Source organism: Eupeodes corollae, chromosome 2 (assembly GCF_945859685.1).
Source record: "Eupeodes corollae chromosome 2, idEupCoro1.1, whole genome shotgun sequence".
Classification (NCBI taxonomy): domain Eukaryota; kingdom Metazoa; phylum Arthropoda; class Insecta; order Diptera; family Syrphidae; genus Eupeodes; species Eupeodes corollae.
This window is the reverse complement of record NC_079148.1, coordinates 126,583,455-126,608,065: the sequence shown is the minus strand read 5'-3', so window position 1 is coordinate 126,608,065 and position 24,611 is coordinate 126,583,455. Positions and strand designations below refer to the sequence as shown.

General features: G+C 35.2%; 5 protein-coding genes across 6 annotated transcripts; 2 read left to right on the top strand and 3 right to left on the bottom strand.

The window, feature by feature from the left end:
• Positions 1-293: 293 nt before the first annotated feature.
• LOC129947953 (uncharacterized) lies at positions 294-5,175 on the bottom strand. Its single transcript, XM_056058737.1, has 4 exons — positions 4,876-5,175; positions 1,848-1,958; positions 1,425-1,769; positions 294-676 (listed from the first exon to the last, which is right to left on the bottom strand). Exons 1-4 carry the CDS (start codon positions 5,020-5,022, stop codon positions 527-529), a joined length of 753 nt encoding a protein of 250 aa, XP_055914712.1. The 5' UTR covers positions 5,023-5,175; the 3' UTR covers positions 294-526.
• A 6,194-nt stretch (positions 5,176-11,369) lies between these two features.
• On the top strand, positions 11,370-13,696 carry LOC129946419 (ATP synthase subunit beta, mitochondrial-like). 2 transcript variants are annotated; one of them, XM_056056605.1, is made up of 6 exons: positions 11,370-11,489; positions 11,557-11,634; positions 11,697-11,855; positions 11,922-12,064; positions 12,126-12,236; positions 12,293-13,696. In XM_056056605.1, the coding sequence occupies exons 1-6, from the start codon at positions 11,465-11,467 to the stop codon at positions 13,589-13,591; spliced, it is 1,815 nt and encodes a 604-aa protein (XP_055912580.1). In that variant the 5' UTR covers positions 11,370-11,464; the 3' UTR covers positions 13,592-13,696. The 2 variants fall into 2 exon arrangements, with proteins under 2 accessions (XP_055912580.1, XP_055912579.1); XM_056056604.1 differs by having other exon boundaries at positions 11,910-12,064.
• Positions 13,697-17,373: 3,677 nt separating this feature from the next.
• Positions 17,374-21,264, top strand: LOC129947746 (nucleolar protein dao-5). The gene is made up of 6 exons (XM_056058426.1): positions 17,374-17,644; positions 17,704-17,848; positions 17,919-17,987; positions 19,577-19,621; positions 19,782-20,845; positions 20,905-21,264. The coding sequence occupies exons 1-6, from the start codon at positions 17,453-17,455 to the stop codon at positions 21,157-21,159; spliced, it is 1,770 nt and encodes a 589-aa protein (XP_055914401.1). The 5' UTR covers positions 17,374-17,452; the 3' UTR covers positions 21,160-21,264.
• On the bottom strand, positions 17,879-19,742 carry LOC129947747 (uncharacterized). The gene has a single exon (XM_056058428.1). The coding sequence runs from the start codon at positions 19,541-19,543 to the stop codon at positions 17,993-17,995; it is 1,551 nt and encodes a 516-aa protein (XP_055914403.1). The 5' UTR covers positions 19,544-19,742; the 3' UTR covers positions 17,879-17,992.
• A 1,280-nt stretch (positions 21,265-22,544) lies between the features above and the next one.
• On the bottom strand, positions 22,545-23,902 carry LOC129947276 (uncharacterized). The gene is made up of 3 exons (XM_056057787.1): positions 23,720-23,902; positions 23,479-23,662; positions 22,545-23,408 (listed from the first exon to the last, which is right to left on the bottom strand). Coding segments are annotated over exons 1-3 (924 nt in total). The 5' UTR covers positions 23,722-23,902; the 3' UTR covers positions 22,545-22,670.
• Positions 23,903-24,611: the final 709 nt, after the last annotated feature.

Below are 24,611 nucleotides of genomic sequence, written 5' to 3'. Positions count from 1 at the left end.
TAAAAATTCTGTTGTTTGCTTTTCAATTGCAACATATCCACCGATGATGGTGAGATGATGTAAACAAAACCTAAAAACTTATCCATCACAAATTACATAATTTTCAACTTGTGTATCGCCTACATTAATCCACCTACACATTTTTTACTTTTGTCTTTTTGGTAAATTATTGAATCGGTAATAATTGAGTTTAATTGGCTAACCAAATTAATTGTTTAATAAATTTTTCTTAGATAGATGATCTTTAAGATCTACAAAAAAATAAAAACATAAAAATAAACAACACAACATAATATTTTTACTTGTTTAACTTTTATTTTTTAATGCTGCTTAGTCTTCTAAAGTAACAAATGAAAACTGCCCACTTGCAAGTCCCAGAGAAAATAAAATAAATTAAAAATGATATAACTATGGTAGAAAGCTTAAGAATATTATTGTAAAAATTAGATTACATTAATTGGTAAATATAAAGAGACAGAGAATTGTAAAGTGGCTGTAAGTTTTGATGGACGTTTGTTACTTCATATCAATTTGAACGTAAGAAGAGAAACATTGACAGAATTATCGAAAGTGTCATTGAAGAAATAATGTGAGTTGCACTTGATGAACATACTTTTCGTATGGAGTCGGTTGCCAGTCCTCGTCGTGCCAAAAGTGATCGAATGCTTCGGAGACCCTGGAAGAGATAAAATAAAAGAGTCAATAAAGCTTTCAATAATAGTTACAGATTGAATAATCCAATAATCCCACGAGAAACTGCGGAGGGTAATAAATGTCAATATGGCATTTCAAATTTGAATTTTGACATTTGCACAGTATTAAAAATGTCAAAACAAAAGTCCATCCACAGAACATTAATCGGAAACTGTTACCATGATAATTCTATCACATGGCGGATATTTGTTTGCGTTTTCTTTAATCTACTGATACTAGTTCCTTTAATCTACTGATACTAGTGCCAGGTTCAGACAACATAAAGGACCTCATTTGCAGTCAATCGTATTTTTTAACGTAAATTTTCTACAAAACATTCCTCACGCAAGCTACAAGTCCTATCGACTTGTATTTTATACTTTAAAGGAGTATTACTTACTATTTTTCCATATGACAATTGGAATTATGCAGAAAATAAATAAATCGTAGATTAATAAAGTTCAGCTTTCAGTTGAATAAAAACTTTATGATCAGCTGTCATTTTGACATAAGTGAAAGGTAGTTGGGAATCTTCCCTACTCTTGACTAACTTTCCAGTCAGCTTTCCAATAAAGTTGCTTTAATTGGAGGACACTATTTTGGCAGCAAGCCAAACAGATACTAGAATCTTGCCTTATGTCGCCTCAACATGACCATTTTTTAGTTTTGACAGTTGAAACGACAATATCATGCAATGCATAATTATTTTAACGAAACCAAAATCAACTTACGTCTTCTCCCAATCCTTGCTTCTGTCTCGTTAGTACAATCGTGAAAAACGTACTATTCACTTTGAAGTCACAAAACGTCAGAACTATATGATCATGTACAGCCTTCGCCACTTGAATAGTTCCCCGAAATTGACTGTACTGCAAGTCTAACATCGTCCCCCGCTGATCACCAATACTCATCCATAGACCTGGATTAGCTTCCGTATAGTTAAGAGTATATTCCAAATCATTTTCCCTTTCATTCCAAGCCAGTCGTAAGTAACGATTATGCGGATCTTGTCGTAGATGAGGTGACTTTTTATAACTACCGCCATGTGCATAAGCCCTTTCTGTTGTTGCTGCCATCTTTATATAAATAAATTAAGAGTGGAGTAAACTCTAATTAAAAACAAGAACAAAACAAGGAAGAAACTGAGTACATACTTGTTGCGTGATATCGGTCAAATGAATTAAAACACAAGTATCATAGTAATAAGTTCCTGGACTGCTTTCGGTATGTGCGATTATTTCACTTCCATACCACAACCCTGTAATCTGTAACAATATAATATAAATAAAACAATATTTTCTTTTAAAATTGATAATTGTAATATTTCAATGAACTTTGATGTACTCATAAGTGCATCTGTTGATGTTCAAGTACTTCAGATTGCAGCAGGAAATTTAAGCAACTAATGGTTTTGATTTGAAATGCAAATGTGATTCGCATTCTTAGACGATGTCTGATAAGTATTCTGAATGAGTCGGCATTAATTAAGGTCAAGGTTTCGAAATATCAGAGTACAAACTTAAATCTAGAAAATATCAACAAAAACAAGATTATCAGTGCAAAAACTACCAACGATAACAATAAATCACTTAATTCTATCAAATTTTTGACAGTTTAAAAGATGTTTAAACCCATTTGTTCAATGAGATTTGGAGATTAAGTTTGATTGAGTGTTGATGTATTTTATTTGATAGTTTAATCGCTTAAAATAGTGTTGCCAAACTTGAAACGAGAATTCAATGTTCACTAGCAAACTTGACGAAATAAAGCTATACACCTTTAAAGTCTACATATTTTTCGTCTCCTTTTACTAAAGAAAACATTAGTTCCCAGAAACTGGCAAACTTGACGAAATAAAGCTATACACCTTTAAGTCTACATATTTTGATAGTTTAGTCTTAAAATGGAGTTGTCAAACTTTAAACAAGAGTACAATGTTTACTGGCAAAAGTGACGAAATAAAGCTATACACCTTTAAGTGTACATATTTTGATAGTTTAATCTTAAAAGGGAGTTGTCAAAATTAAAACAAGAGCACAATGTTTACTGGCAAACTTGACCAAATAAAGCTATACACCTTTAAAGTCTCAACATTTTTTTCGTCTCCTTTTACTTAAGAAAACATTAGTTCCCAGAAACTAGCAAACTTGATGAAATAAAGCTATACACCTTTTAGTCTGCATATTTTGATAGTTTAATCTTAAAATGGAGTTGTCAAACTTTAAACAAGAGTACAATGTTCACTGGCAAACTTGACGAAATAATGCTATACACCTTTAAAGTCTCTACATTTTTTTCGTCTCCTTTTACTTAAGAAAACATTAGTTCCCAGAATCTGGCAAACTTGACGAATTAAAGCTATACACCTTTTAGTCTGTATATTTTGATAGTTTAATCTTAAAATGGAGTTGTCAAACTTAAAACAAGAGCAAAATGTCCCCTGGCAAACTTGACGAAATAAAGCTATACACCTTTTAAGTCTACATATGTTTCGTCTCCTTTTACTTAAGAAAACATTAGTTCCTAGAAACTGTCAAACGTGACAAAATTGAGCAATACACCTTTTAGTCTGCATATTTTGATAGTTTAATCTTAAAATGGAGTTGTCAAACTTTAAACAAGAGTACAATGTTCACTGGCAAACTTGACGAAATAAAGCTATACACCTTTTAGTCTGCATATTTTGATAGTTTAATCTTAAAATGGAGTTGTCAAACTTTAAACAAGAGCACAATGTCCACTGGCAAACTTGACGAAATAAAGCTATGCATCTTTTTAGTCTACATTTTTTTTGTCTCCTTTTATCGTTTTTTTAGAAAAGTTTAAGTTATAGAATTAATTTAACTTTCTATGACATATGAAAACGTCAAAAAATCACTTGCTCCTAGCTTCGCCGTGTAAATGGAGGCAACAATTTTTGTATGCATCCCAAAGTATCCGTGATCAAAAATCTACTAGCTAGGTTTACACAAAAAAATATCACGCTGACGAAGTGAATTCAAAATATAAACTAAATCACTCAAATCTATCAAATATTCACCATAATTATACGTCAAAGTCATTTTTAAACGGAATTTATGACCCCAAATGACAGTTTGTTTTGTATACTGGACTGCAAGTTAAATCTATTTACATAGACAATTAACGCTCAACAAAAAAATAAAAATAATAACATTCCTTGATACAAAAGAAACAATAAATTTCATTTAATTTTTTAACCTTGAACCTCTCTTATCACCAAATCGAAGATTTTCCCATTTTACGTTTGAACAAAACATCAAAAAACATATACAAATAAAAGATGCTAATAGATCGCGCCAACACCCTTATTGAAAATTCAATTGCTATTTATTTTATTACACTCACATTTGACACCATTTATTATTTTTTACCATAAAGAACATAGTCATCATACAAGTCATAATCTGTGGGTCACTAATTGAATAAAAAATATCAATCAACTATTGACAGAAGTGCGTTTAACGCAGTGTTGAAACTTTTTTTTCTTAAAGAGTGTTTTTTTTTGTATAAGTCAGAAGTGTCACTCACTTGTCAATTTTCTAATGCAATCAAGTTAAACTGGAAATATGGGAAAATAAATAAAAAAACGTCAAAAATTAAGAAAAAGAATTAAAATTTCACTTTCCCATTTAACTTTTTTGACAGCAAACTAGAACTATTAAATATAAAAAACTAAACTTCTGTTACCAAAATTGATTTTTTAGTAGATTCGAACAAGGTTTTTGGGTTTACTTTGTGGAAAAGTCAAAATTTTCCTGAATTAATAAGCACTTAGATGTCATAAAGTGTGTAATCAGTTCACAAAATCAATTAACGTCTAGTTCAGTAAAATAAAAGATCTGTTCGTTTACCGTAAGTTTCTGTGATTTTAGTCTAAATTTCAGTCAAATTCATTTTAAAAAACATGAAACTGATAGAAACAATATGAGATCTTTAAAAATACTTTTGGGCATAGTCTCATATCATTTTTTGAGTAAAAACTGGGACACTTGATTGAGGAATTCAGATGTCTCTTCACAATCTTATCTTTTTTCATGAACTACCTATAACTAATTTTGTACTTAAAGTCACATTTAGGTTTGCAAAAAAACACCCTTTTCAATACGTAGGTAATTTGTTCATTTATAATTCAAAATAAAAGGAGAATAATAAAGTACACACTTCTTGTATATTCAAAGAATGTTGTGATCGAACATTTTTACAAAACTGCGATTGGGTCTGTTTCGTTCCATCTTCAATTGTATCACCTCGACTTATCGTTATAAGAATCCCGCAAAGGATCAGAACTATTGCATGTAACCTGTACATAACCCGGCGGATGGTAAATTTCTTTGACGGTTCCGATCTAAATTTATACGAAAAAAACACAATTTTTATATTTTTAAATGAGAGAACTCTGAACTCTATATTCGGACTAAATCGAGTACGATCCCTGGCGATTGTCACAACCGACTGTCATTGCCATTCCACCGCATTGCTCATAGTCATCATGATGTGATGTGTGATCTGTAATATGTCAGTTGTGGTACATATAGATAAACATGACTCTTGTTTTATATGGTCGGTCAGTCTGATGAGCTTGAGACTATGAGTTTTTACGCTTATTGTCGGTCAGAGATAATTTCTATAAAAATGATAAAGACTCTCTGAGTCAACACACCGTATTTTTGGGCATGTGGTTTCGTTTTTCTTTCGGGATGCGATGATGGGGGTAAATTAATAAACGCATTTTCAAAATATTAAACCAATTAGACAACAAAATTTGAAAGAGGGCGGTTTGTAGATGAACATCATCAGATACGCGGGTTCGATGGAAGCTCAATAGAATAGTATAGTCTGGTTTGTGAAATGCGCCACTCACGTGGGATGCATGCACTAAATTATATGAGCAGTAACTACTCTAGTTCAAAACTGCACATGGATAACTACACCATCAAATTAATAAATCCAATTGTATTCTAATCAAGGAATCTAGATCAGAAAAACAACATTTTTAAGTGACCTATGAGAGAAATGCAATGGACAAGAAGACTGAGGAAATGCGACTTTGTGTTGTTTGGAAATTTTGCCATCAATTAATTTGAATGAAAAGCTATTTTTATACAATAAAGGTCAAAGATTATGAAGCTTCATTATGTAGATTATTTAAGTTTGGTATAATGGAAAAGTGACTTAAGCTTGGATTTATTTAATCTTGAACTAGGTATAATTTATTTATAAAAACATAAGAAAGAGCTCAGCAAATTAAAAAGTTCCTTTTGTAAATTTCACCCTAGAAACTATTGACAAACTTAATCATAAGAATCTTTGTTAACCGTTAGAATACTTTAAACTGACATCAACGATGTTACAACTGTCAAAAAGTAGATTTCAGCAATTTTTATGGAATTATTCATTGCTAAAACATAAGGTTTTTGGATTGAATGTGTCAAAACAACAAATTTGAAAATATTAGGCATCCCTTTTTGACATTTGTTCATATTACCTTCACTAGATTATCTCCTATGAACCAACAAGGAGCGTAAATGATGAAACGTCAAAATAGAACATTACAGCAAGAATTAAATGTCAAAACGGGGTTCTATAGATAAATATGAGTTGAAATACATTTTGAAGATCTAGATTTTACTTATGTACACATTAAACACTTATTACCAATCAGTTGTCAGTCAGAACTGAAATCGTGATTCATTTAATTCTGAAAAATGTTTGTATTATGACATTTTGGTAAATTGGATTAGGATAAAAACTTGATAAGCTTCAAATATTGAAATATTTGAGGAAGAAATGTTCTTAAAAATATTTAACGAAATTTTCATAACGTAAAAAAAAACTTTATACACACTGACAGATAAAAATTGTATTTTTTTGAATTGGTTCGAGAGAGGGAAAATTTAGATTAAATCAAAAAATAAATCAATATATATGCCAAAATAGATATTTAATGGGATTTTCCATGGGTAAATTCAAATTTCCTTTAAAAATTGATTTTTTTCTTGGTGTATGGAACACGAAAGTAATTGTTTTTTTGTTGACGTTGTGTAAGTGTAAATTTTTGTACGTGTTAACGAAATCAGTAGAGCTGTCAAATTCAAATCAAAACTATTTTTTAAATTTGTATTAGTGTTGGTTAATCAAATTCAAATCAAAACAATTTTTTTCTATTTGTATTAGTATTGGTAGAAAAGCCTGGCAAAGATCCTCGTTTCAAACCCTCCCAGTGGGTGCCGTGCGGTAATGATCAACACAGTTGTCTTGCACGTTGTCAAGATGGAGATCAGCTAAGGTCAGGTTGAATTGCTGAAGTTTCCTACTCCTTAATATTAGGAAGCATTACCACTGCAATTTGACCATAGATACGGGGTCCCTAATTTCAGTGGAGGTGTGAGCGTCTTACATAATCCGTGCCGAAGAATGAAAGGCTGGGGGCAAACCAGTCGCTAACGAGCTCAATCCGATGCCTTGGCAGGGCATTCCTATACTTCTTAAAGCGTATACAAAACCGAAACCCTCGAGTAGCAGTGCAACTCCAGGAACCAAAAAGCCATCTGGCCAGCCAAGAAAAGGCCGTTAAGCGAAACAGATCTCAGGTAGAGATCTGCACGTCTCAGAAAAAGAGCAAGCTTGACGACAGGACAAAGCCAGTGAAAGCACCATCTTCTGGAGCAGCGCAACTGCGTACTCTTAGTGAGGTTTTCAGGGATGACCTCCACGTAGGAGTTGTGGATGAGCTCTCCACAAACAGCAAAGGTCTGCTAAACGTGTGGAACTCTATCGAGGTCAAGCTCTGTGAGATGGTGTTTTCATACACTATAACAAACAGTGAGGGCCTATACCCTAGTTTTGACTCTGGAGAGATGCTCAGGGAGCATAGGGTAATTAAGTGTGCGGACAGGTTTTGTAGGGATTTCCTTAATGAAAGCATTGCTAAGGTTAGCAATGACTGGGAGGGCTTGAAGCTAAAGCTTATCTCAGCTAAGGACATCCCTAGACTGTCGAAGGCTCGCATTTGGTTACCGCTTATGAGCATAAAGCCAAGCCGACGGGACCTGATCAGCGGTCTTCAGAGGCAAAATTGGGCTTTAGTTAAAGCAGAAGAACCGCAAAGGACCAGCACCTCTTACCTTCTGAGGATTAGTGAGTCTAGAGGCTCTCGAAAAGGCCGAATACAAACTCAGTTTTGGCATAAGGAATGCCAAAATTAAAATTCTGCAGAGTCGGGGAACAGGCACCGACAAAGCTGATGACAACGTCGGGGTTGACGATGTTATAAGCGGAGTCGAGTTCCCCAGCGAGTTGCCGGGCCCCAGCTCTGCAGCTAAAAATAATTAAAAAACTCGCTGAAGGTCGTTTTTGGATCACAAGTGGATTCTTTTTCATATTAATTTTGAGTCGGAAAACCCTCCGCCTTATAGAAATCCCAAAAGAACTGACCGGACGAAATTCAGTCAAATTGCGAATTCCAAATTAAGCAACTTACCGAATCTCACTGAATCGATAGGAGACCTTGATTCAAAGGTGAAAACCTTTGAAACTTCTATAGGTAAAGCTTTTAGAGTCTCTTGCCCAGTTAAATATAGCCGTAAAACCCTTCCTTCGTGGTGGAATGAAGAACTGTCGAGTCTTAGGAAAATGACGAGGACAATTTTCAATATCTGCAACAAACATAAGTTTTACCAACCGTATAAAGACTCTCTTAAAATTTACAAGCAAGCCCTGTCATCAGCCAAAAGACAAGGCTGGAGAGAATAGAGAGCTACTGATGAAGACGCACTTTCCGGGTTGCGAGAGTGATAACCCCGAATCGCTTGAAACCACAGAGCTAAACGTAGCTCATATGGAGCAAGTCAATTCCGTTATAACCAGAGAAAATATTTTGTGGGCCATCAATACTTTTTCTCCATGTAAATCTCCAGGCATGGATGGCATACTGGCAGTTATGCTTCAAAAGTTGCATGATGTGGCAGCTCCATGACTGGAACAAATTTTCAAAGGATGTCTCCTTCTCAAACATGTGCCCATGTCGTGGAGACATATCAAAGTAGTTTTATCCCGAAAGTGGGTAGCCGAGGTCACGAATCCGCGAAGGATTTCAGACCAATAAGCTTAACATCTTTTGTGCTTAAAACCTTGGAGCGCATTCTTGATTACCATATTAGAGAAATCCTAGTTGGACAACCTCTCGAAAGCTCTCAGCATGCTTATCTTAAGGGCAAATATACGGAGACTGCCCTCCATGAGGTAGTGCGTACTGTAGAACAAACAATCCATTATAAAGAATTTACTCTTGCCACCTTCCTAGACATAGAAGTTGCTTTTAACAACGTCCTTACAGAATCCATAGAAGAATCGCTCGTTAAGTTCCGTGTAGAAGACTTCATTCGAGAATGGATTATTTCCATGGTCAGTGGTAAGAAGATTCGAGCCACTCTAGGCAATACAATCGCAACGAAACACGTGAGTAGGGGAACACCCCAGGGTGGTGTCCTTTCGCCTCTTCTATGGCTTCTGGTCATGGATACAATCTCGTTAAATTAGAGAGATGTGGAGTGAAGGCGGTAGCCTATGCGGATGATTTGGTGCTATTGTTGTCAGGAATGTACACCTCTGTGATTAGTGAAATCACGGAGTCAGCTTTTAGCAAACTTGGCCACGAGTTGTGGACTAGGAGTTAACCAAAGTAAAACTGAACTGTTGTTCTTTACCACCAAAACTAAAGTACCGCCCTTCACGCTACCTCGACTCAACGGTCAAATCCTATCATTGTCTTTCAGTGCAAAATATTTGGGAGTCATACTCGACCCTAAACTAAACTGAAAACTAAATATTGAAGTACGGGTTAAAAAGGTCTGTGTTGCCTGCTACGCCTGCAGCAAAACTTTCGGCAAAAAGTAGGGACTTCAATCGAAGATGATTTTATGGAAGTACACAGCCGTAGTACGTCCAATCTTAACATATGGTTCGATTGTGTGGTGGCCTACTCTTAGCAAAGCCTATAATATTGATAAGCTAAAGAAGGTTTAGAGAACAGCTTGCGTGGGCACCACTGGGGCCATGCGTACTTGCCCAACGGACGCCTTAAACGTTATTTTGGATCTTCTACCAATCGACCTCTGCAGCGCTATATATAAAGGCTGAAGGAATCAAACAGCTGGTTGTCAAAACCTTATGGTCACAGCAACACAACGAAATTGATTCCCTCAGATATTATCTCGGTAGACACTGACTACTACACTCCTACTTTGAGCCATAGTAAAGGTTTTAAGTTTATTTTCCTATCGAGAGAAGATTGGGAGGATGACATCGTGTCGATAGGTTTCGACACAACCATCTTTACTGTTGGCTCAAAGATGGAGTGCGGAGTTGGTTCTGGGATCTTTTCTGAGTCCATAAATGTAGCCAAATCCTTTAGGCTTCCTGACTTTGCTAGCGTTTTTCAGGCTGAACTGCTGGCAATAAGGGAGGCATGTAAGATACTTAAACAAAACCCAAACCAAAACCGAAATGCGGCTATCTTTACAGACAGTCAGGCAGCTGTCAAAGCCATTAACTCGGAGACATCCTCGTCTAAATTGGTCCAGCAATGTCACGATGGGCTTGCGAGCCTGAATATTAACCTCGGTGTCACCCTGATCTGAGTTCCGGGCCATAGTGGTGTCGTGGGAAATGAACGGGCTGACGAGCTAGCCAGGCAAGGATCGGCCCTTCATAGCTCACTTGCGGAAATGGTTAACATTCCTCTTGCTGCTATGAAGGGTAAAATCTTTTCTATCTACCAAACTGAATCAAACTGAAGGTGGAGCAATTTACCCAACTGCATTATATCTAGAAAGATTTGGCCCACCTATGATAAAACCCGTACAAACGATCTGCTGTGCAGGCCAAGGCAAGACATAGCCAGGATTGTTGTGGTTTGTACCGGACATTGCCCTATAGGAGTTCATGCAGATAAGTTGAGTATATCTTACAACACCTTTTGCCGTAGTTGTAGTGACCAAAGAGAAAGTGAAACGATAATCTATTTCCTCTGTAAATGTCCAGCTTTGGCAAACACTAGAATGAAATACTTTGGAAAAGCATTTTTTCAAGAACTTGATGAGCTATCTGAGACAAAGAATAGAGATTTAATCTTCAATGCGACAAAATGGCTCTAACATAACCGCTATGAAGCTTCTTTATAAATCTTTCCCTTTCTATCACATTTCAAACGAGTTTTTGGTATCAAAAGGGCGCGCTACAGCGCTAATTGGATCTCAGGCTAGGTTGCCTTGAGATCGCCATTTCTACCTACCTATTGGTAGAAAAGGAGCAAATCTGCTGAAAAATAAAGATCTGCAGATTTGATCTTAAATTAAAAATAAATCAATTTATTTTGCCCCAAGGAATGCAAAACCAGGGAAAACTTGTGTTTTCACAGAAATGGATAAATGGAATGGAAAACCCCATAAGTGAATCAATATTCATTTTGGTATCGGCGGTAATTAAAAATGCACCTTTTGGTGGGGAAAAGGACTGCTATTTGTTTCAATTGGTTCCAGTTTATCGATTCCTATAAAAGTTAAACTAAAGGCTAAGGTTAAAATAAGGATAACATATCAAAAATATGTTTTTTAAAACCACTGTCATTCTATACCTATTGCAGAATTTTAAACAAAGTAAACATTACCTAATCTGCTTTTCTTTTTATGAATCAAAAATACATTTTTATTCATTTCTGTTCAAAGTTTATTACCTGTAAGACAATTTAAAGATGTTTAGGATAATACAAAATGTTGGTAAGTTTTCTCATAACATTCTTTCATTTCATAGGCAACTTCTAGAATTTGTTCTTCAAAATTAAAGGCCAGTCCAGTAGAAAGACGTTACTTAATTTGGATCGATCAAGGGAATTGTACAGATGTTTTTCACAGTCAATAATCGGTAAACTTGGATAATATTTAATTGTAACAATTTGTAAATATAATTTTTCTATTACTAAAAAGATGAACAATTTCAAAAGAACATTAATAATGATGAAAACACAACTTTTCAAGCTTTTACTGATCAAAGTGTAATTCCATTCGGAGATCCTAAGCAAAACCTTTTAAAGAATTCAACTCAACGATATGTTGCTGAAAAAGAATCAATTGGACTTAATTCAAGTAAGACCTTGAAAACCATCAAGATTTAATATTCTATGTCTGAAACTTTCCCAGAGACTTTTTCAGATCCAAATAAACTGTCAGATGATTCACGCGATCCTCCAGAACAAGATTGTATCCCTGAGCCGAAGAATCTCGAAGACGAAACCAAAACAACTCCTTTGGACAAGTATGATATCATCTTGAGGCCTCCGCCTTTAGTTGGAAAGGTTTGATTTTGTTTGTTTCCTAATCTACCATTATATTAAATTTCGAGTTGATTTTTTCAAGATCCATGCTATTATAGGACCAGTAGTCGATGTGTACTTTCCAGATAAAATTCCAAATCTTTTTAATGCCATCGAGATAAAGTGGGATTGCTCACAAAAGCTTGTTTTGGAGGTAGGCATAAGTTATTTGGTTTTTCGAAAGACATAGCTCAACTTTTGATTCTAAAGGTTTTTCATCATATTGGCAACAATATTGTCCGTACTGTTGCAATGGACAGCACAGAGGGCTTAGTGAGAGGCATGGAAGTTGTCGATACTGGTTATCCCATTAGAGTACCCGTGGGTAAGGCTGCACTTGGACGCATAATTAATGTTATCGGCGAACCTATTGACGAACGTGGTCCCATTGAAACACAACAATATTCCTTTATTCATGGTGAACCTCCAGTATTGACATCTCTTAATGTGGAGCCAATGCTTTTTGAAACTGGAATCAAGATTATAGACCTTTTGGCACCTTATGTGAAGGGTGGAAAAGTTGGTCTTTTTGGAGGGGCTGGAGTGGGTAAGACTGTTCTGATCATGGAACTTATAAATAACATTGCCAAAAAGCACGGAGGGTACTCGGTGTTTGTGGGTGTTGGTGAGAGAACTCGGGAAGGAAATGATCTTTATACGGAGATGATAGAATCAAATGTGATCTCTCTGGATGATGATAGTTCCAAAGTTGCCTTGGTCTATGGACAGATGAATGAGCCACCAGGAGCCAGACTCAGAGTTGCTTTGACAGGTCTTTCAATAGCAGAGTATTTTAGAGACGTTGAAGGTCAAGATGTTTTGTTATTTATTGACAACATATATCGGTTCACTCAAGCTGGAGCTGAAATTTCAGCACTCTTGGGAAGAATACCATCGGCAGTTGGCTATCAGCCCACATTGGGAACAGACATGGGAACAATGCAAGAGCGAATAACAAGCACAACAAACGGATCTATAACCTCAGTGCAGGCCGTTTATGTTCCAGCTGATGATCTTAGTGATCCATCTCCAGCTGCAACTTTCTCTCATTTAGATGCAACAACAGTTCTGTCAAGACAAATAGCTGAATTGGGCATATTTCCGGCAGTTGATCCCCTCGACTCAACATCAAGGATTATGGATCCCAAAATTGTGGGATTCAGGCATTATAATGTTGCCCGAGGTGTACAACAATTATTGCAAAGTTATAAATCACTCCAGGACATCATAGCTATTCTTGGCATAGACGAATTGTCAGAAGCAGATAAGTTGATTGTAGCAAGAGCTAGAAAAATTCAGCGATTCCTTGCACAACCGTTTCAAGTAGCTGAAGTCTTTACCGGGCAGCCTGGTATTCTTGTCCCACTTGAGAAAACAATCGATGGTTTTGAAAAGATACTCAATGGTGAAATGGATGATTATCCAGAGATTGCTTTCTATATGGTAGGAAGTATTGATGATGTCCATGAGAAAGCTAGAAAGTTAACTGCTGAACTAGAAAATATGTAGATTTTATTTGCGCCGTTATTTTTCAAAACAAAACAAATGTTGAAACTTGTTATTATTTATAATTTTAATTTTATACTTAATAAATTTCAGCAAATGAGTTTTCAATTAGTAAAATAAATCATTTTTTCATTTTGTATTTTTTGAACGTTCATTTCGACCAGGGTTTTTATATAAAATATTGATTACATTTCTTACAGAAAACGTTAAATATAGTTTTGCAGACAATAATTAAATTCTAAAATAATAAAGTTTAGCTTTCAGCTGAATGAAATAGATGATTAGCTGTCATTTTGACATAAGTGGATTTGGCATGATAGTTAGGGGGATTTTTCTGGACTTATTTTCCAATAATGTTGCCTTAATTGGAAGGAAATTTTTCGTTGATTTTATTTCGTCTGAACCTGTCCATAGAAACAATTGTCAGAGTGTAGCTGTCGATTTTAAAACTACGCGTTCTGTAAGGCGGAGGGTTTTTCCACTTGTGATCCGAAAACGAATTCAATGGGGAAACTCTCCAATTCTCCACTAATAAATTACGGTTGTTTACTAAAGTAACATCAAGTACATCCTCCCATCCATCATAATTATTCGAGCTCGGAAAGACGAAAGTGTGAGTATTGCCTCTGTTACAAATGATCATATTATTTTCAATAATAAAATCAAAAAGTGACTCACCTCGTTCGTTGATCACAGAACTTCCCCAAAGGATATGCCGAGCATTTGCGTCGCCTCCGATCAGAAGGTTTGCCTTTTTGATGTTAGCTTCGGTTATGATTTTGCACACCTCCTCCGGAGGTTTTGGTGCATTATGGCAGAGTAAAAAGAGGCCAACAACAAACCCTGTGTATTCTTATCTTCAAATCTGACAACTGTCAGATTGGGAGTGCTAAAATTTGGCCATAAAAACCTTTTAAATGTTTCATAGCTAAAATACAAGTTCTGGGATTACCTTGGTCTTGACTGCGGTTTTATAAAAGAGGTCGTATTGGTTGTCTTGGAGGCCTCGCACCTTGAGGCCGTTTATCCAATGTCGAAGTTTTCCTCCCTAAGGATTATCTAAAGCACAATTAGAGTGCTTCAGATTAATCTGGATGACCTTCAGCGCGTTTTTTAATTATTTTTAGCTGCAGAGCTGGGGCCCGGCAACTCGCTGGGAATCTCGGCTACGCTTATAACAAGAGCTTTACTAGACTCCAAAAATATTGGTTTCGTTTTTGTTTACAAAGGTCGTTCTATATTTTATTGGCTTCTAAAAATTTATTTTTTCTGTATTCATTATTGTAAACTCGAAGGGTCTTCAACCACGTAAAAGATCCCTGTCTAGCACGCATACACTGACTATCAAACCAAGGTTCTATTGGCAATGTCTTCCTATGGTTGGTTCTAAAGGCTGGATATGCAGATCTTATTGAATTTGTGATCGATGCTATTTCGGAATCCACATTCATCAATAAAGAATTGAGACTATTCTGATAGGAAGCTAGGTAATTAGGATTCCACTTTAATTTTGGTATCAATTGTAAACGATACCATCCTCCTCACATCCACCGACTCGTAACTTCATAGTTGTGGGTAGATGTTCCGAGAATGTCACTACATCAACTTTAAAATCAAGAAAATAGTCGCTCCATGTCCCTCCTATCAGGCAATAATCTATGACAGATTTTCCTTGTGCTCCAACAAAAGTTAGTTCACCAAACTCGTGTGATGCGGATGTCCCGTTCACAATTCGCAGTCCAAAGGTGTCACATAGGTCAAGTAATCTCTTTCCTCTAGCATTACACGTTTCATCTTTGGAATGACGTATTATTCCAGCAAATTCATTTACTAATCCGGTTTCATTCCCACATCTAATGTGGTAAGATTATAAGTTTCTGGTTTCCAATTTTTAAGCGTATAAATGTAATTTGATTACTGGTTTCAAATTATTTTCAAATTTATCATATTACAAAGGTTTCAAACAAAAATACAAAATCATAGCTGTTAACATAGTTATAAAAGCTACTAAATAAGGTCTCATTGGTTAGATCTGATACATTATAAGAAAGAACTGAATAATTACAATTATTACTTGTTGATAGGTTACGATAACATTTAATACGGCAGACGGTATTTTAACTAAAAATTACAATTTGAGCTACTTAGGTTATTAAAAGAACGGCTACTATACGACTTCATTGTGTTTCCCGCATAAGTATTAGCTGCGGTGAAAGCAGGAACCTCTGTACCATCCCCGATCAGTTGTTGAAAAAACGTCAATCCATCAGAACTGTCACTCGCAAGGTTGTTGTTTTTATCAAAGTCAAATGTGATTTCATTTAATTTTAATGTTTCGCCTCTAATTATTGGTTTTAAATCCTTGTTTTTAGCTGTTACGTTGTTTCTCAGGTTGATTATTCTTTTCCGACGTTCTCTTGCTGCCATGGGAAAGTCCTTGTGCATCGAAATACCAGTGCCGACAAAATTTGTCCTAGTCCTTAGCAATTGAATTGCATCATTTTTGTCTTGCAACTCGACAATAATATTTGCAACATTTCCATTCGAGTGGAGCTCGCGTACCCTTCGGATTTTGTCATTTTGTCAGACCGTAACATTTCAAGACAAAGAGTTTTCGTTCTTTCAATGGCGCTAACACCATTTGGTTTTGGCAAGTGAACAATTACATTCTGCTCCTAAAACTTTTTTTCGAGCATCTCCATCTGTCGCTCCAAGGTCGAACATCGTGTCCGCATGTTTTCCAGCTGTGTTTGCAGCGATTTGTTACTTTGTTGGCTAATATCCTCCATGTCCGCCTTCTTAGCCATATTTTTCAGTTTATCATCAAGAAGCGAGGACACGGAAGATTGGATTAATAATCTTAGATCGTCAACTGCCAAATTCCCGACCACCATTCTCGACGAATCCGATAACGATGAATTGCCCATCGATGATAAGGGAGATGGAGTTAAGTCTCTATGCTGCCTCTTTGCTGAATTATCAGCATTATTTCTCTTGTGTTGGGAATTGTTAGGGGGCGTTCGTCTCAAAGACATTTTGGTGTAAATATGCTCTTAGTTTACTTAATATAACACCGACTGCCGACTCACCTTCTTATTTAGCCCCAGAACGCTTTTAACACTAAATAAATGTTTAACTAATTAACAAATTTCAAATTATTTAAATCTTTTGCGGGAGCTTAAGTTTAACCCAACTTGACACTTCAAACTCTTAAACGTCAAGCTTAGTAATTTTAGTGAGTTTTAACGATATCATTGTGTTTTTAATGAGTGTTGTATTTGGTTTTATAAAAGGTGATGTTTATATGAAATATCAAAAGATGACAGCTTCAAAAGTGACAGTTGCCCGAATAATGAGATATTCAATGTAAAATCCCATATGAAAACAGTTTGCAATGTGAACATAGTCTAAGAGAAAGGAAATTCTTTATCAGTTAAGTTAATTAATTTCATAAGATAACATCAATTTCGTATCCAGCTTAATAAATATAAAGAAATATAATTCACACTTCTGGACTTTTCTAAAAACATAGCTAAACAACCTGAAATTGATTTGAATTTTTGAAGGTTGCATGAAATATAATCTAAGATAAACACAAAAATCATATTTCAAATAAAAACTCACTATACATTCTAAACGTCAATCAGAAAAATAAAATAACTTTTTCCGCTGCTGTGTAAACCCAGCGACATGACTTTTTCTTCTTGAACACATCCAATGCACAAAAATAAATCAACAAAACAAACATACCTCTTGTTTTGACATTTCATATGTCAAGACCAACTAAATACAAGAATTCTCATTCATTTCAGCCAAAATTAATTATTTTCTAAATAAATAATAAATAAATACTAAATCCACACAATGAGTTCTTCAAAATTAAAGAAAAAGTCAAAATCATCTAAAATCCCTGAACCAATTAAAATCAAAAAGGAGGATGACCATCTCATAATGCCCATGGAACATTATGTCGACGATAGAGTTGAATTAATTCGACAAATATTCTCATCCCTGAAACCAAAAACGATCACAAATTTAGCTCCAGACTTCTTAAAGGTATAGCACATTATTTAACAAGGTTCTTTCACTCCTAAACCACTTGTTATACTTGCTAGAAAAACAATTTGGAAGACATACAAGAACAGTGCTTAAATGAGATCCTTGGGATTTCAAAGAAACGTCTCCTGTCCATCATCAATTCAACCAAATGTCCAACCGACACAGAGACTTCAAGTGAGGATGAAGTAAATGCTGTAACTGGTTAGAAATTCTCAAACAAACAAAGGAGAATACTATTTTAAGAACATGTTTTATTCTTTTTTATCTACAGAGCACATATCCCTGGAAGAGATATCATCAGACAGCGATATTGCCGAATCCAAGGTTTCCAAAGGCGCCGGTAAGTTAGCTAAACAATTCTTGTACTATTGGAGGCAGAAAGTGCGCCCTAAGATTCACACAAACCTGAGAGTTCGCCTCCAAACTGTCCGAAATTGAAATGATAAAGTCACCCGTTGTGAAAATTCCCTGTTTTCGACCAAAATCGATACCCAAATCCATAGCTAGGTTCTTATCGCCGCAAATAACAGTTTTGAGGTTCTTTCTAAGGTTCAATACACGTGCCATTTGATCATTATCCACGACAACTATTACAGGGCAATAGATTTGATAATACGAAAATGCTACAGCCGCTTTCGAGCACGAATTAGTAATCACAAGTCCCTGACAAGGAATCGAGTAGATAATTCGCAGAACAAAGTTAATTATTCCATCCTTACATGACAAACTATCAATTGGAGGGAGATTCAGTTTAAGATTCCCAACTGGGAGTAACTTCTTCGCGATGAGAGGAAACTTCTGTCGAAGTGGACTCTTCTGGATTAACAAACAATCCATTTGCTTGAATCTCATGTGATTCTCTAGTTTCTTGAAATCTTTGCATGAATCCAATGGAACTCTCCCTATCATTGGCTTCTGAAGATGTTTACACTGGGATATGGGGTTTGCCAAAAGCTTCTGTGAAGCTGGATAAATGATATCGTTCAATACGACCCCATCAAGTTCTAGCAGAAAATCTGCCATATCAATGAACTTCGATTCCAAATACTCCAAGTCGATTGATCCCAGCAAGCCAATATCTTCTCCGATGTGTTCCTTAGTGAACTTCAAGAATGGAGCACTTTTAATTCCGGGAATCATAAGGAAATGAGCTCCATTTTTCACAGCTTCGTCGATGTCTGCAATGTCCTTTTCACTTAGCTCCTTAGCTTCGATGTAATAGGGCAACTTACAACGCATGAATGAAGTCAGGAGACCTGGTTTCATAACTTTCACAGTGATTGACTGCATAGGGCCACATTTTACGACTTTCGTCACAATTTGACTTCCCGCTCCCATCACAAAAACGTCTCCAAGGCCCACAACTTCCGAATATCTCCACAAATTGCTCACGTACAAGATTTCCTTGAAACAACAGTTTTGGTAGTCCTTATTGTTGGTCAAAACGATAATATGACCCATCTCCAGAAAGACACTTCGATTGTTTCTCATTCGACCTGAAATCAAAAGTTCTCCATTTATCTCCACTGCCACTCCAATTGGAGTTCTGTGCTGGTTTTCTGAATAGAATCTATCCACGCACTTTTCGATTTTCTCACAAATTTGTTTGAAATCTTTTGGACTGTTGTAATTCTTCTGGACAATCAAAGTTCGAACGTCGCTATGCAGTAACCTCTCTAATTCTGCTTCTGTGGTGAGGTGGTCTACTTTTGCCATTATGGCCAGTTCATGATATTTATTCCGTTTGTGTTCGGATTTAGATTTCTTCTCTTTGGTCTCGGTAATGTATTCTTCGAGTTGAGTCGGAGTCACCTCATGGAATTCTTCTTTAGTTGGGATATGAGGATTCACAAAAAGCCGAATCAGTTCGGATGGCCTCTTTAATTCATTTTCCATTTTCTGATCTTTTTCTTTTCGGTTCTATTTCAGGCAGAAAGAAACAAAAGGTGAAGAAGGAAGCCACCGATGATGGAAGTAAGTATTTTTACAAAATAATTTAGATGCGTTTTTCTTTAAAAAGAATTTTGATTTAATTTTGTTTATTTAATAAAAATTTTTACTTCAAATATTGAAAAATAAAAATAAATAATTTTTTCCAAAAAAAAAAACTAACTTTGTATTTCCTTTTTTTTAGACAAACAATTCAGTGTGTTGGAACTTCTTGAATTACAAGCCAGAGCCCGTGCTATTCGCTCGCAGCTAGCTCTAGAGCCGGTTACCAAAATAGAAGTCAACACAGATTCCGAGGAAGAGGGACCACCAAAGCAGAGGCCTCCATCAGCTGCTGCCGCACGTAAAAAATCCAGCAAAACCACAAATGGTAGCTCATCAAATGGAAAATCTTCTGAAGCTGGCAAAAAAACATCAAATTCAACCCTCACCGTTATAATACCAAATGGAGAACCTGCTGTTCCATCGAAACGTATCAAATTGAAACGGAATTTCCGTAAACAAACTCAAGGCGAGGAGAATAGCTACGATGAGAGTAAATCAACTGAAACTGACAATCGAAAAACAACTGAGGAAGTTGTTCCCAAAAAAGAAGCCCGCTCACCATCGCCTGATGTGATTCCAATTGTTGCTGTTCCCGAAACCCTCTGCATAAGTGATTCGGATGAGGAGAAAAAAGTTGCTAACAATCAAGTAGAAACTGCTGTTCCTGAGACGGCAACATCGACTGTAGCGGTGGCTAAGAGTTCTCAACAGCTGGAAATCTTAAGCGTTGTAAATATCGAAGCTCCTCCAAAGAAACCTGACAATGCAGATGAGCCTTCGAAAGTCAGTACTTCACCCAAAGAAGTTGAAAAACCAGAAAGTGAAGAAGAAGGTGAAATTGTGGACGAAGATGAAGAAGAACCTAAAGTAAAAAAAATTGAGACTACTGCTTCTGAAACCGATAAAACTGACAACTCTATAAATCAAGCGGAAGGTAACAGCAAAGATCCTGACACTACTCAGACTGTGGACAAAATTGACTCCGAGAAAAAACCGTTTTCCGAAAACAAAGATCAGGCTTCAGAAAGGGTGGAACTTTCCGAGAGTGAAGATGATGACAATGACGATGTGATTTCTCTAGAAGGCGGAGATCTTGTCAATGAGATGAAGGAACACATGGAAGATGATGTGGAGGAGGTGACAAAGCCCGAAGATATCATTTGTTTAGATGATTCAAGTGATGAAGAAGCAAAAATAAAAAAGGTAAATATAAATAAGTTCTAAGAGCCAAAAAATTGAATTCTTTCCATTTTGTGTTGCAGAAAACAGAATCTTGGAACGATCGATGGCTAAATAGCAGAAGAGTTAGCAAAGTATTAGCAGCATCCCGACTAGGCAATAAGGTGCGAAATAAAATCAAAGAATCTAAGAAAGCCAAGAAAATAGAAGAAGCAGCAGCAAATGAGAAAGCTCTAGAGAAACCCCAGCAAGTGATTTTCATATCAAAACATGAAATGGGTTCTGTAGAACAATATAAAGAGTTATTGGACAGTTTACCAAAAAAATCTACAGACTGAAAAGTAAATTAGTAAAAATAGTTTATTGTGTTGATTTAAGACTCAGAATTTCATGAACAAAAATAAAAATTAATTTTACAGCTTAAAAGTGCTGTGCACGAAGAATTTATTGTTTCAGGGAGAATGGGATTTTTATCTTTAAACGGGAACAAAATTTGAATTCGTGAAGCTTCAGGAAATTAAATATCATTTTGAAAACTGAATTTTTGAAAGGAACATGTTATTTATTTCTGAGCAAGTTAGGTAAGTTCTTGAACTCAAGCTTATGAGCTTTAATAATTTCGATCGATATCTATTTTTACTTAATTTAAAAATCCTCATATGCAGTGTTCTGTAAAACATTTACAACTGAATTATTCTAGCGAAAACATTTATGTATTTATCATAGGATGATACACAAAATAGTAAAAGAAGTTATTTACAGTGCTTAAATTTTTTTGTTTACCCAAGGTTTTGTTTTCTTAGGAATTTTATTGTGAGCATGTGTTTATCTTGAATAAAAAGAAAACCCTTTTACTTACATAAATGAACAAGACTTCAAATGTGTGTTTTTGATGTTGACGAATTCCTTCTTGGATTACAAATTGGGCCTTATCGGGAATCTCCCGGGGAATTTTATTTCCCACGGAAAGTTTCATTCCCAAGAAACATTTCGAGTTATCGTGAATTTCCCTCGGAATAAATTTTTCCCAGGGAAATAACTACCAACATCGAAAAAACAAATTTTTTTCGGAACTCAATTTCGAATTGTGTGCAGTGTTATCATAGGATCTTACTTAAAAAAAATTTAATTGTTAGTTGAAATTCCCTAAAATTCCCTGTACAATAAAACAATATCCCAAACAAATTTCCCCTATTATGAATTTGTAAAATCTTTTAAAACATCAACTTTGTTTCTTTATTCATTAAGAATATTTGAAACATCATTTTACGTTTCTTTATTCAGAAGAATATTCCGGATAAATCATTTTGCGGTTTTTATTTATTCGTTCCGGAATATTTAAAATGCGTTCTTTTTTTTTCATGTGAAGGAAGAATTATATGGTACTTTTGTTTTCTCAAAATTGGCATAAAATAGCATAAAATTGTCCTCTTTGACTCTTGAAGAATTTGAAGAATAAAAAGTCCCTCCATCTAAAAACACTGTTTTGACAGTTACATTTCTTGTTGTTTGAAATAATTTTTGTTTTGGTTACATCGAATTTTAAATCTTTAAAATGCATAGCATAGGATTTGTATTACTGGCGGTGGAGGAGGAAGAAACAAAAAAAAGTGCAATCAGGTCAGAAATCAGGGCAGAAACAGCATTTGAAACTTATTTTTTTTTATTTGATATATCACATCATCTTCAATTCACAGTCAGGAACTTCACAAACATATCTATATGTATATATATATATTATTATTATTAAAAAAATAAATAAAATAAGCAAAAAAATAAACATAAAAATATTTCACTACATAAAATAAATAAAGTAACTGGTTACAAAACTTTCTTCACTTAAAACAAATTATTGCATCTTTCGGAGCTTTTCTTCCTCAATTTGAATGAGGTCCTCTTTAAATTTTATCTTCGATTCAATTTCTTTGAGTCTCAAGTTTTCCATTTTGTTATTGTGGCGTTTAATTTCTTCAAACTTTTGTTGTTTTTGCTGTTCCAATTGGATGTTATGGCGACACATTTCTTTCAACATAAGTTTTTGCTGATCATAGAGCCTATCTATAGATCGGTAAATTTTTTGTACTTTTTGAGAAAATTCCTCTTGATGACTTTCCAGAAAATCGACGGCTTTTCCTATTTTAGTGCAAATCTCTTTTTGAATAGAAAGCTCTTGTTCTAGATATTCTGGGTTCGTCGTATTAAATGATTTTCTTTTTTTTGACGATTTGCTTGAATTCATAATGTCATCAGCGACAGGCTGGGGTTCTGGTTCAATTTGTTGACGATCTACTGGAGACTTAGAATGACTTTCATCGAAGTCAAGAACACATTCCAAACTTGCTTGAAGTGAGGGAACGTTTTCTTTATCTTGGTTGCCCATTTTCCTTTTTTTACTACACGAAGGTAATCCAAATGAAGATGCATTTCGGCAACCTTCTATCGAATCCTTCATGGAACATATTCTGATGATGGTTTCCTCCAAACGCGAAAATTTGTGTTCCTTAAATTGACCTCCTCCGGTAGCTTTTTTATTTTTTATATTTTCTGACATTTTGTTCCGAATATATTTTTTTTTGTCGAGCCATACCTGTTTGTATTGAAAAAAGAAAAACATTTTTAGAGCCACAAGCATTATAATTTTGTAAACAAAATATTACTTTTTTCCAATCGGATATGGATTTGATTGGTGGACCAAGGCTATTGAGCTCCGTCTCCGTTTTCTTCCAAAACTTTGCCAAATCTTCTTTTTCTCTATAGGTGGTAAATCCAGTCGCTATATCCGTATTCTTTTCCATAATACTAACCAGAAGTTCTAATTGGTTTTGATTTGTTGAGTTCGTCCTATAATAACATTAAAAAATTGTTTTTATTTATCAAAAAAGTTTCAAATGCACTTACATTGCTCCGTCTCGCCTTAATTTCTCCGCCAAAATAAATGCGGAAAAATTCCAGAGAAATCACATCAAATTTCCCATGCAAATATTGTTCACGATAGCAATAAATTCCGAGGGGAATTTCGAACATCATTCACGATACGAATTTTTCGAACGTGGGAAATATTTCCCGGGAAATCTCTTTCACGATAGGGCCCATTAAATCTTTCATATCGGAAAGTCGCAAAATAAATGCTGGCTCCGTTTCTTTCCGACTTTCTTCCTTCTTTAAATTCATAACCGATCTTATGTTTGCCACTTCTTATTCATTTAACTGTTTCACTGATAACCCTCAGTTTTTCACTTTTATTTCTAGATTGGAAGTTTTGTCCATTAGGATATTATTAACCATGAAGAATTCAATGCTTCAAAAACTTAATTCTGTTTCCTGTGAACGTCAATTGCAACAAACTGAGGGGCCAATTAGAGCTATTATTGGTTTTCATCATTGAAACCATAAATTTGAATTTTATAAGCAGGCCTTTTATAGCGATCATTAAAAATTTCTCCCATTTACAAAAAAAATTCCTGATTGAAATCCACAGTAAAATTCAAAAATCTGTCATTGGAAATGTGTGAAATTGGAACAGAAATCAGTGGAATAATTCGTTTCAATTTTGAACATAAATTAACAGCTTTCATTTAAACGAATTTCCGTCCGAAAAATACATTTTTAGCTAAAAATTTTCGATCAATACAAAATTTTCATTTCTAATCAAAAGAAAACACTCTCAAACATCCACTCAAAACATTTTCCAGATTGATTTCAATGATAGCTATAATTGGCCCCTAATCAACTTTCCATATGGAATGATTACGTATTCGAAAATACAAACAATTCTGCAAAGTGGTTAGGA